The sequence below is a fragment of the Miscanthus floridulus genome, chromosome 8 (genome assembly GCF_019320115.1).
Source record: "Miscanthus floridulus cultivar M001 chromosome 8, ASM1932011v1, whole genome shotgun sequence".
NCBI classification, from domain to species: Eukaryota; Viridiplantae; Streptophyta; class Magnoliopsida; order Poales; family Poaceae; genus Miscanthus; species Miscanthus floridulus.
Genome location: NC_089587.1, coordinates 167,458,572 through 167,471,105, shown reverse-complemented (window position 1 = coordinate 167,471,105; position 12,534 = coordinate 167,458,572). Strand labels below are relative to the sequence as shown.

General features: G+C 50.7%; 1 protein-coding gene across 1 annotated transcript; it reads left to right on the top strand.

Annotated features, from left to right (window-relative positions):
- Positions 1-204: 204 nt before the first annotated feature.
- On the top strand, positions 205-11,993 carry LOC136477497 (uncharacterized). The gene is made up of 6 exons (XM_066475678.1): positions 205-337; positions 460-655; positions 864-950; positions 8,615-8,983; positions 9,663-9,792; positions 9,959-11,993. Exons 1-6 carry the CDS (start codon positions 255-257, stop codon positions 11,602-11,604), a joined length of 2,511 nt encoding a protein of 836 aa, XP_066331775.1. The 5' UTR covers positions 205-254; the 3' UTR covers positions 11,605-11,993.
- The last annotated feature ends 541 nt before the right edge of the window (positions 11,994-12,534 follow it).

Genomic DNA, 12,534 nt, shown 5'->3' with positions numbered 1-12,534 from the left:
AGCCGTATACGCGCGCGTATATTTACGCGCGGATGGAAGATTTACCAAGTTGCTATTAATATCAAGTTGTTTTGCCAAACTATTGGAGGCTATTTTTTTGTTTTGTTAAAATTATATGGATGCCAAGTTGAGATAGCAAACTCTTAGAGATGCTGTAAATAAGCACTAATCCATCCAAAAACAAATAAAGAGAATAGAGAGAACAACGAAAGGGTAGAACAGCAGCTGCCCCACCAAGCGCCGACCTGTCGGAGATGGCAGCTGCGGCGCCGGCGGCGGGCAAGGGGAAGCGAAAGCGCCACCTCTCTGAGGACGACGTCTACCTCCTCCTCCACAGGTCCGTCCGTCCTTCCTCCGCCTCCTCCTCCTCAGCCCGTCCTCCCGGTGTCTCCCCGGGCGGCTCGCTTTCGCCTAGGGTTTTACTTGACCGCGCCGCTTGCAATCCTTCTCCCCCCTCAGGTACGCTCCGGGGACGATCCTGACGGCGCTGCAGGAGGTGGCGCAGCACGCGGAGGGCCGGCGCATCGACTGGAGGGCTGTGGTGGGGAAGTCGGCCACGGGGATCACCTCCGCCCGCGAGTACCAGATGCTCTGGCGCCACTTCGCCTATCGCCACGACCTAGAGGATAGCGTCGACGCCGGCGAAGAGCCTCTGGTTTGTAATCCTACCCACTCAAAGCCTAGATATTGCTGCCCCTTTTGGACTGGCTTGCAAGGTGTCAAGTAGCTGGGATTCCTGTAGTAGTGATTGTTTGGATCTTAAGGTAGCACGCACAGGAATTCAGTTTGTTCTTGTGTTGGCTGCTCCTTCCGTAATTGGTGCTATACCTATTTTTTATGTTCAATCTTCTTGACAATGGTAGGGCGATGACAGTGACCTGGAATTGGAGTTTGAACCCAATCCCATTCCGACCAAGGAAGCTTTATCTGAGGCCTCTGCATTAGCCAAGGTATCACTTCTTGTTTGGAAAGCATACAGTAGGATGGTCATTTTTTATTTTTGAATGCATGATGCCAAATCCTGTTTAGTCATCTTTTTTTTTCACTGAATTGATTTTGATGCTAAAAAATATACAGGATGAGCGAGAGGCAACTGCTTGTGTAGCATTTGCTCTGCTATTTTTCAATACCTTATTTTACCATCAGGGGCGGATCCAGCAGTGGGGCGGGGGGGCTCAAGTCCCCCCTACCCAAACCGAAGCAGTGCAAATTACAGTAGAGCCCCTATGAATTTTTAGGCAAAGTTCATAGTGCAGGAGGGGCTGAGACTTAAGATCGAGCAGCAGTGTTGTTCAGTCCCCCCTAAAATATTTCCTGTATCCGTCGCTGTTTACCATGATCAAGTATCCAGAAGTGTGTTGGCTGCATACACTTATTCGTAAGTGTAGAGGCTGGAACGTTGTTCCTTTATCTAAAAAAAAAGTATTCAGAAGTGTTGCGCTGTTATGATTGGCTTGCTCAAACAAATCTTTTACTGCAATCTTATCCAGAATGATTATAGAAGCGCCATTTGATTGAGTTGATTCCATCAAACTTGATGCAATATTTTGAAATTCAAATACTAATAAGGCCAGTCTTTGTGGAAAGTTTCATAGCGTTGTTTCCAAGATTACCATGTCATATAGAATGAAATAAAACATAGATGAAACACCAACTCTCAATTGAAAGTTTCATTCTATGGTTTCATAGACATTTAATTTTATGACTCATAGATAGTTGGTAATCGTGCTAAGAGAGTTACGTCCCCATGAAACTCAATTCTTCTCTCTCTTCTTAAAAACGTTGCCACATCATAAAAACGCCTAGTGCAAATGAAAGTCTGATGGAACTCCCACTGAGAGTGGCCTAAGAATAAATCTTAAGTCTAGAGGCAGCTTTGTGGTAGTTGGAGAGAACTGGAGTCTGTTGAGCAAGGGTGGAATGCACCGGTCACTGATGCCCAGTAGGTGGCAGTGATGCCTGGCAGCAAGAGTCATGGCAGTTTTAGAGCCCATGAAAGGCAGTAACAAGCAGAGGCACACCTCAGGCTTCAGGTAGGCATACACTGGACTACTGGAGAGACAACCAGTGGTGGGAGCATCAGTAGTGTTGGAGGGGCTGCTCATTGGTGGCGGCAATAGGTTGGGGTGGCTGGTAGCTTGCCATGTTGGGATTTGGATGAGGAGCAGGGCTGGATGCTAGAGGGAAATGCTGGTGTGAATGATGATGCTTGCTACACATGTGGGCATGTGCTTGTCAATGGTCACGAGCTGAAAAGAACTGTGATCAGGTGTTGGGTGGAATGCTGATTGGGCTAGCAAGGATAGTGCTATTACATATACCTATTAGGCTATTACAGGCCAGATGGTCTGGCCTGACATTTCAGCCTGTATAGCAGTTCACCTGGTCCCTGATTTGAATAAGTTAATAGTTATTCTGGTATGCATTTAGTATTTTAGATAGTACACAAACATATAGGCATATAGCTCTCAGTCTGAGTCTGTTCTAGATTATGGTTGATACACAATGTTGACTCTTCAAAAGTTTGATTGATGCCTTATTAGCGACTGGAGGTTAAAGCTTCACTTTGCCACTAGGTATCAGATGGCAATGAAATATAGTTGATTTTTTTTTGTATAAATAAAAAGAAAACTTGCAACTTTTTGTTTGATGAAAATTGAGTTCTTATGATCGCTCGCTGACATTTATTTCTCCTTTTCAGTATTTATGAATATGAACTTCCATTTTATTTAATTATTAATTTACATGATGGGTCTCATAGAACGTTTCAAGAAAGTCTTGATTTAAGGTTCCGTAACGTGAAGGTGTTGGATGCTGCGACTGCTCTCAGATGATGATATGCCCCAAACATCATTCCATTGGTAGCTCAATGTTCATTACTTGGTCGTTTTGAAGAACTTTGGTAGCACAAAATCATGGTTTAGAAAAAAAAAGGGTTCTGACTGGTGGTTCTAGAACTCTAAAAAGACTACCGTTTTAGCAATACCCATGTTTTTAAAAACTACAGTACTATGTCATCCAAACACCTCTTACCTTTCGAAAACCAATGTATTTTGCAAAACCATAGTATCTTCCCAGAATTCCATAAAAAATACTGTCTCTAAAGAGGGCTTTAGTGAGGGAACTCCGCCTATGTTGGGGTTCCTATGGTGTTTCAGCATAGCAGGTCACAAGCCTTGATAAAGGAGGATGGTTGTGTCAGGCTTGGCGAGCCAATGTAAAAACTTAGCTACTAAAATGGAGATGAAATGGAGGGTTTTAGTGAGGGACTGATAGTGTGTGCTTATGTCAACTCTGTAACTAGGAGTATCTATGCAGAATGACATGAAATGTCCATTGTATTTGGTTTATTGAAAATAAATGTTATCCTTGTATGGCAACTTACTGGAAAGAATCATGTAAGTTTGATACTCGTTAGTAGTCTTATGTGGTTTCGTAATGTGTTATTATGCTACCATGTCTTGTTCTGTTATGTTATATGCATTCCCTGTTAGCCCCAAACCTACCGACGACGAAGCACGAGCAGGCCGTCAAAAGGATCCTCCGCTACGTTGCAGGCACTTCCGACTACGGCTTGCACTACCCGAGGTGTCCCGGTGCAGAGCACTTCATCAAGTATAGCGACAGCGACCTCGCCGGCGACATCAACACAAGCAAGAGCACCAGCGGGACGCTATTCTTCCTCGGCAAGTGTCTAATCAGCTGGCAGTCAGTCAAGCAGCAAGTGGTGGCTCTATCCAGTTGCGAGGCGGAGTACATCGCTGCCACAACCGCTTCGACTCAAGCTCTCTGGTTGGCTCGGCTGCTAGGCGATCTCCTAGGCAGAGACGCAGAAGCAGTGGAGCTCAGGGTGGACAGCAAGTCCTCCTTGGTCTTGGCGAAGAACCCTGTTTTCCATGAGCGCAGCAAGCATATCCGAATCAAGTACCACTTCATTAGGAGCTGCTTGGATGAGGGGAGCATCAAGGCCGGCTACATCAACACCCAGGATCAGCTCGCCGACCTTCTCACCAAGTCCCTTGGGCGGGTCAAGTTCCAGGAGCTTCGCGCCAGGATTGGGATGGTTCAAATTCCCCAGAAGATGCCACACAAGACTTAGGGGGAGAATGACAGCTATAAGTCTTGTTCTTATCTACTTAGGATAATTATCTAGAGTAGTTGGTGGTTGTGTCAGCCTTTATCTTTATCCCTAGCATCTACTTTAGTATCTCTAGAATATGTTGTAGCTTTCTTAAGGCTCAAGCAAGCTATCCTATATGTATCCCCAACCTTTCATAGTTGTGGCATGGCTAATGAAATCTGAAATTAGCCCCAAACCTGTGTTTTGGTTCTAACAAATGGTATCTAGAGCCTAAGTTCATCTGGGTTCTACCCTTACCCCATCCCAATCCGTCGCTATGTCTCTCCACTCCTCATCCTTTTCCTCCAACCGTTCCACCACCTCTAGCATACGTGCTGCAGCGGCTGCAGCAACCAGGCGCGAGGAGGCGGCAGACGAGCGTGCAGCAGTAGCGGAGCGGGCGGCTCGCATCGCCCAGGTGGAGCTTGCTGCGGTGCGTGCGGCTGAAGCCGCCCACTAGGCAGCAGTGGAGGCGCGGGAGGCTGCAGCAGCAACGGCTGCGCTCCGTGCGGAGGCGGATGTGGGCGAGTAGGAGGACTACGGCGCCTGGGCGGACGCAGTGGACGTGAGGCTGGCGACTGCGACGGCCTCGACAACCGTCACGGACGCGACGCGGGCCGCTTCGACGGACGAAGTCGCGACTTCGACCGGGACGAGCGGGCGGCACGCGATGCCAACGCCTGGCTAGAGCTGGAGGAGCGGCGTGAGGCGCGGGACCTGGGCGGACGGGACACCGGCACGCGGAGCCCTCACAGGTAGCGCGCCTCCCCTTCCCCGGACCGGCGCCGTGGTCGTCGTGGCCGGCTCGGCTCCCCTCTCGTCGTGCAGACCGTCGTCAAGGACGTCGGCGGCGGATGGCCCATGCTCACCAAGACCAACTATGGCGAGTGGTTCATGGTGATGAAGGTGAAGATGCAGGCGCGACGCATGTGGGATGCGGTACGGTACGGCGACGCCGACTTCGACGAGGATCGACGGGCACTGGAGGCGCTTCTTGCTGCTGTTCTGACAGAGATGCACTCCTCCCCCGCAAACAAGTGGACCGCCAAGGACGCCTATGACGCCATCACCGCGGCACGCATTGACAGCGCCGCGCCCGCAGGTCCACGCTTCAAAAGCTACGTCAGGAGTGGGAGAACCTGGCTTTCAAGCCGGGTGAGGACGTCGACGACTTCGCTCTCTGCCTCAACACCCTGATGCAGCAGTTGGCGCGGTACGGCGACAATGACATCGACGAGGAGAGAGCTGTCGAGAAGTTCCTCCGCGTCGTCCCCAAGAAGTACTCGCAGGTTGCCATCGCGATCGAGATGTTGCTGGACTTCTCTGAGCTGTCGATCGAGGAGGTGACGGGTCGCCTCAAGGCCGTCGACAACTGCGAGCAGCTACCTTCCTCAGAGCCAGTCACCATCGGTGGCAAGCTTCTCTTCACCGAGGAGCAGTGGCTCGCCCGCCAGCGGGAGCGGAAGTAGGGGGAGGCCTCGGGTTCGTCGAGCAGCCGCAAGCGTCGGCCGCGCAAGCAGGATAAGGCGCGTGGTGGCGCTCCTGGCGGCGCCGACGGCGAGTGCAAGGCTACCCACGACGACACCTGCAACAATTGCGGGAGGAAAGGCCACTGGGTCAAGGACTGCCGGCAGGCGAAGCACGGCGGTCAGGCACACGTCGCGCAAGCGCAGGAGGGTGACGAGCTGGCTCTGTTCTTCGTACATGGGAGCATCGAGCCGCACTCCTCTCCTGCGTCGGCCGCCGCCGCGCTCCTCCACCTTGACGAGCCGCGGGCTCACGTCTTCCTCGGCAACGGGTCCGGCAGCGACAAGATCGACGGGTGGTACCTCGACACCGGCGCCACCCACCACATGACCGGGCGGCGGGAGTTCTTCAACGAGCTCGACTTCGGCGTTCGAGGCTCCGTCAAGTTCGGGGACGCCTCCGCCCTGGACATCAAGGGCGTCGGCTCCGTCGTCTTCACCGCCAAGACCGGCGAGCACCGACTGCTCACCGGTGTCTACTACATCCCTGCGCTGAGGAACTCCATCAGGCTGGGACAGCTGGATGAGAACGGCTCGCACGTGGAGATCGAGCACGGGGTCTTGCGTATCTAGGATCGCCATCGTCGCCTTCTCGTCAAGGTGAACAGAGGCCCCAACCGCCTTTACGTCCTCCACGTGAAGGTGGCGCAGCCCGTGTGTCTTGCAGCCTGCCGCAACGACGACTCCTGGCGGTGGCACGAACGCTTTGGGCACCTCAATTTCGAGGCCCTGAAGCAGCTCGGCAACAAGGAGATGGTGCAGGGCATGCCGCGAGTCGAGCACGTGGAGAAGTTCTGCGATACCTGCGTCTTCACCAAGCAGCGGCGGCTCCCCTTTCCCCGCTAGGCGAACTTCCGCGCCAAGGAGAAGCTGGAGCTCGTGCATGGTGACCTCTGCGGCCCCGTGACACCGGCCACACCTGGAGGCTGGCGCTTCTTCCTGCTCCTCGTCGACGACGTGTCTCGCTACATATGGGCGGTCCTGCTCGACACCAAGGCGGCGGCTGCGGACGCCATCAAGCTGCTGCGGAGAAGGAGTGCGGCCGCAAGCTTCGGGTGCTACGCACCGACAACGGCGGCGAGTTCACGGCGGAGCCCTCACAGGCGGAGCTGCACCTGGTGCACGAGGACGGCGAGCCCCGCTCCTTCGCTGAGGCGGAGGGAGACGCGGCATGGCGCGCCGCGATGCAACAGGAGATGAACGCGGTCGAGCGGAACCGGACGTGGGAGCTGGTGGATCTTCCTGTCGGCCACCGCGCCATCACCCTTAAGTGGGTCTACAAGCTCAAGAAGGATGAGGCCGGGGCGGTGATCAAGCATAAGGTGCGTCTGGTGGCGCGCGGGTTCGTCCAGCAGGAGGCAGTCGACTTCGACGACGCCTTCTCGCCCGTTGCGTGGATGGAGTCCATCCGTCTCCTCGCACTGGCGACCCAGGAGGGTTGGCGTGTGCACCACATGGACGTCAAGTCCGCCTTCCTCAACGGTGACCTGAAGGAGGTCTACGTCCACCAGCCGCCGGGATTCGTCATTCCCGGCAAGGAGAACAAGGTTCTTCGCCTACGCAAGGCCCTCTACGGCTTGCGGCAGGCACCCCGAGCTTGGAACACCAAGCTGGACTTCACTCAAGCAAATGGGGTTCTAGCAAAGTCCTCACGAGGCTGCAGTCTACCGGCGGGGCAAGGGAGGCAATGCCTTGTTGGTAGGCATCTACGTCGACGATTTGGTGATCACTGGCGCCAAGGAGGCCGAGGTGGAGTCATTCAAGGAGGAGATGAAGGCGACCTTCCAGATGAGCGACTTGGGCCTTCTTTCCTTCTACCTGGGGATCGAGGTCCACCAGGATAGCTCTGGCCATCTCCCTTCGCCAGACCGTCTACGCCAAGCGCATCGTCGAGTTGGGCGGGCTCACCGGCTATAACCCAACACACTCCCATGGTGGAGAGGCTGAAGCTGAGCTGCGACAGCACGGTGAAGGAGGTCGACGCCACGCGGTACCGGCGCATTGTGGGCAGCCTTCGCTACCTCGTCCACACACGGCCGGACCTGACGTTCGCCGTTGGCTACGTCAGTCGGTTCATGCAGCGACCGACGACGGAGCACGAGCAGGCCGTCAAGAGGAGCCTCCGCTACGTCGCAGGCACTTCCGACTACGGCTTACACTACCCGAGGTGTCCCGGTGCGGAGCATTTCATCGGGTACAGCGACAGCGACCTCGCCGGCGACATCGACACAAGCAAGAGCACCAGCGGGACACTATTCTTCCTCGGCAAGTGTCTAATCAACTGGCAGTCAGTCAAGCAGCAAGTGGTGGCTCTATCCAGTTGCGAGGTGGAGTACATCGTTGCCACAACCGCTTCGACTCAAGCTCTCTGGTTAGCTCGGCTGCTAGGCGATCTCCTGGGCAGAGACGTAGAAGCAGTGGAGCCCAGGGTGGACAGCAAGTCCGCCTTGGCCTTGGCGAAGAACCCCGTCTTCCATGAGCGCAGCAAGCATATCCGAATCAAGTACCACTTCATTAGGAGCTGCTTGGATGAGGGGAGCATCAAGGCCGGCTACATCAACACCTAGGATCAGCTCGCCGACCTTCTCACCAAGTCCCCTGGGCGGGTCAAGTTCCAGGAGCTTCGCGCCAGGATTGGGATGGTTCAAATTCCCCAGAAGGCGCTACACAAGACTTAGGGGGAGAATGACACCTATAAGTCTTGTCCTTATCTACTTAGGATAATTATCTAGAGTAGTTGATGGCTGTGTCAGCCCTTATCTTTATCCCTAGCATCTACTTTAGCATCTCTAGAATATGCTGTAGCTTTCTTAAGGCTCAAACAAGCTATCCTATATGTATCCCCAACCTGCCATAGTTGTGGCATGGCTAATGAAATCTGAAATTCAGCCCCAAACCTGTGTTTTGGTTCTGACATTCCCAATTTATTGATACCTTAGATACTCTTAACATATAATACATTTTGCAGGCGCTAATATCCGGATCTTCACGTGAGCAAGCCTCTGGTCATCGCATTAACTTGGATCCTCCTGTGCTGAACACCCAAAATGAAAAGATAGTGCGGGTTCCATCTGAGAAACAGCTTGCTCAGAGTCATCGTATAGCAAATGTTACAGGTCCTGTTGCCAGTTCAAAACAGTCATCTCATATAGGACCCTCTCCTGGTCATTTGGATCCAAATGGAGCTTCTAAAAAGAGAAAGAAGCCAAAAGCATGGTCTAAAGAGGAGGATGCAGACCTAGCAGCTGGTGTGCAGAAGTATGGTGAAGGAAATTGGGAGGATATTTTGCATAAATGTAACTTTGATAGTACAAGAACACCTGATCAGTTATCTCAGGTAATATTGTGTTCACCTTGTCAATTGTGTAATAGCATGCACTATTCTGACATATTGCATGATTGCATCCTCATTTACATGTGTTGGGAATTATCCTGAAGCCATCTTAACCTATGGTTGCATACTTCTCGAATATACTTAAATGGCAGAGACGCAGAGTGTCCATATGCATGCATCTGTTGCTTTACTGAATAGTTATGTCTTACTTACGCCTGGGATCCCAGATCTGCCATCAAATCTTTCCCTGTCCCTTTATATCCTGGAGTTCAATGTTTATTTGTTCTTATTACTAGGTCCAATTGGTTGGCTTATTTTATGCGTTTTATTGTTTTTAATACTACTCCCTCCATCCCAGTTGTCTTAAGTCAACCTTTTTTAAGTTTGACCGAATTTATAGAAAAGAGTGCCAAGATTCATGACACCAGATTAGTATAATTAGATACACCACAATATATTTTCATAATGTGCTCATTTGCTGTCATAATTAATTGTGCTTTTTTTCTATAAATTCGGTGAAGCATAGGAAAGTTTGACTTAAGACAAGTCTAGGAATTGATTTATTTAGGGACGGAGGTAATATTTACTATTTTGGTGTTGCCTTGAGAATTCCTCTTATCCTAATGTAGATATCGTACATTAGAATATTTTATAAAAGGTTAATATGTACCATTCCTTTCAGAGATGGGCGCTAAAGCGTCCAGGAGGATCAACCAAGCCTGCTAGCACTAAACATGCTTCTGTTGGCTCAGAGGAAAGATCAGCAGCTCTCAAGGCACTTTCATTGGCTGTCGGTCCTATGCGTAGATCAGGTATTTATAGAATTTTGATGCTTTGCCATGAAAGCTGATATTTTAGCATAATGTTTCTATGCTGAGCTATCAGCAACTCAAGCATTGTTCTGTGGCTTTGTTTCCGCATCGCAGCTGTTGTAACCCTGTCCTGTCTTTGTGGTTCTTACGTAAATTGTGCATGCAGGAGCTTATCAACAAAGCATTCAGCATAAGTCTACAGCGTTTGCTCCTAAGATGCCAGAAGTAAGATCTGCAGCAACCCCTTCACCGGCACCGGCACTGGCGCTGCCAGTCCCAGTCCCAGTTGCTATGCCTCTGCGTGTGGCAGCTCAAGTGCAGACTCCGCTTCATCAAGGGCAACAAGCTCCTGCCCAAGCTGTGCCACCTAAATCGTCAAATGCTTCAAATAAGACACGGAAGAAGCAAGCAGCTCAGCCAAATCCCACCATCGGTCCTTCCTCAATACAAGCAGCAGCAATTGCTGCTGGTGGGCGACTTGCCACAGCGTCAACTGCCGCAAGTTTTCTAAAAGCCGCACAATCTAAGAATGTTGTGCACATAAAATCTCTAGGAGCAACATCTTTGAAATCTTCTGCAAGCTCTAAGGCATCGATTGTGGTTGAGCATGGAACACAACCTGGGGGCTCCCAGCACCTAGAACCTCTAAATGCTAGCGCAGTTCATGGTGTTTCAGGAGTTACTGCAGTTAATCAATCAGGGCCACTTGCTGGGGCACGTTCTTTGGAAACTAAGAAGGCATTGAGTACCACACTAGCACCTGTCCCATGCGAGGAGGATGACTCTGAATTTTGTGCGATTACGATAGATGACTTGTTTCCTGAAGATGCAAAGCAGCCAGAAGTTGTCGATGCGAAGCAGCCTGGAATTGTAGATGCGAAGCAGCCAGAAACTGTGGATACCAAGGCAAAGCAACCAGAAACCACTGGTCTCAAGGCAAAGCAGCCAGAAAATGCAGATCCCAAGGCAATGCAACAAGAAACCATGGATCCCAAATCAAAGCAGCCAGATACATTAGAGGTTGAGATGAAGGTTGAGATAGTAGATCCCAAGGATAAAGACATGCTAGAGTTTGATCAATATGTTGCTTCTCAAGGAGGACACTTAAACACGGATGATCTGAATAAAAGCAAGTGTACCAACAGTGCTTCCCAGGCCCAAGGTCTTGTTGGCAGCCAGAAGCCACAGAAACTGATTCCCGCGGATGGGAAAGGTAACCCTGTAACTGTGGTTGGGAAAGGCAAGCCTGTAACTGCTGGAGTGGCAGCAACTGGGAAGAAGACTAAAATTCCTGTCTCACATTCGGCAGCAGGGACCCCACGTGGCATTGTTGAGACAGTCAATGCCAATGCCCCAAATAAAACACTAGTAAGGAGGGCAGCCACCCCTGCCTCTGTCCCTGCTGGTTGCCAAGGGCCTCCCATGAAGAAGGATGCCATGAACGCAAAAGGTAACCAAATGACACCTAGCAATGCCACGGTTATCAGTTCTGGAGTAGCAGCCAGCAGCCAGACTAGTGTGGCTGCGAAAGGTGCTAGCAAAGCAAATCCACCATCCAGCAGTAGCCAGGCCAAGCCGAACAGTGTGGCGGTGAACGGTGCCAACAGGGTGGTGAATCCACTGTCCAGCAGCCAAGCTAGCGTGGCGGTGAGCGACGCTAACAGGGCTGCGATACCACTGTCCATCAGCCAGGCTGAGCCGACGGTTAACGGTGCCAACAGAGCGGCTAACCCACCACCCAGCAGCCAGGCTAGCACAGCCGTGAATGGTGCTGCTAACAAGGGGAATCCGCCAGCAGCAGCCAGGCAATAGACAGGCCCTTATAATACAGTAAATTTTGGTAATAATCCCCGTAGGACTTCTGTGCGTCGATTGCACCTTGAAATGTGAATAGGGCATTAGGCAGAGATCATGTCATTCTTTTAACCTTGCATTTGCAGTTGCACCCATGAACTAGAGACACCTAGATTGGATTGATTTTTGTCTGGTATTTCCTGTGTGAATTGTGATGCTTGTGTTTGTTTGCTTGCGCCCGAGACGATGGTGCCATCTTTGTGCCTGTCTGGGCAGGCTCTTGCATCTCTTTGTTTTGTTGGAGCTACTATTGGCCGACATGCCGGTGTGCTGCTGAGGCCTGTTGAAACGGTGACGGTGGCACATCAAGCTGTTCCATCGTCGTGATAGATTGTTGTGGCACGAGATTTTTCCTCTCCTGTTAACTGTTTTTGTAACATCTCGGGTGTTAGCCTTGCATAACTTGACTTGCATAACATGAGCATGATCATCACGCATTCATAAACAAGCATTTACAAATGAGACATTGATTTGAAACATATGCAACGTTGCTTGTTATTGCATGTTTCTGTGTACATACGCAACTGATCATGAATGTAAACATATACTTGGTAGATTTGAGTCACCAAAAATATTTGGCAATGCTTAGGTTCACAAATGGAACATGGATCATGAATGTCATTTTTCATGGTCAAGTCTTTAAGGCATATTTCATGTGATTACTTTCAATAGCTCTATGAGTGACTACTACATGAAATGCTTGAATGGCCTTGCAAATTGCTCAAACATGCTTAGGATATCATCATGAACAACTTTGGTATTTAAGGCTAGGGCTAGTTTGGTCATTTAGCCATGGTTTGAGTATGTATCATGATTTCAAAGTGACATGTTTGACTAAAGTTGAACTAGGTGTTAGAGACCTTGCATGGAGGAGTTCACTAAAGCAAT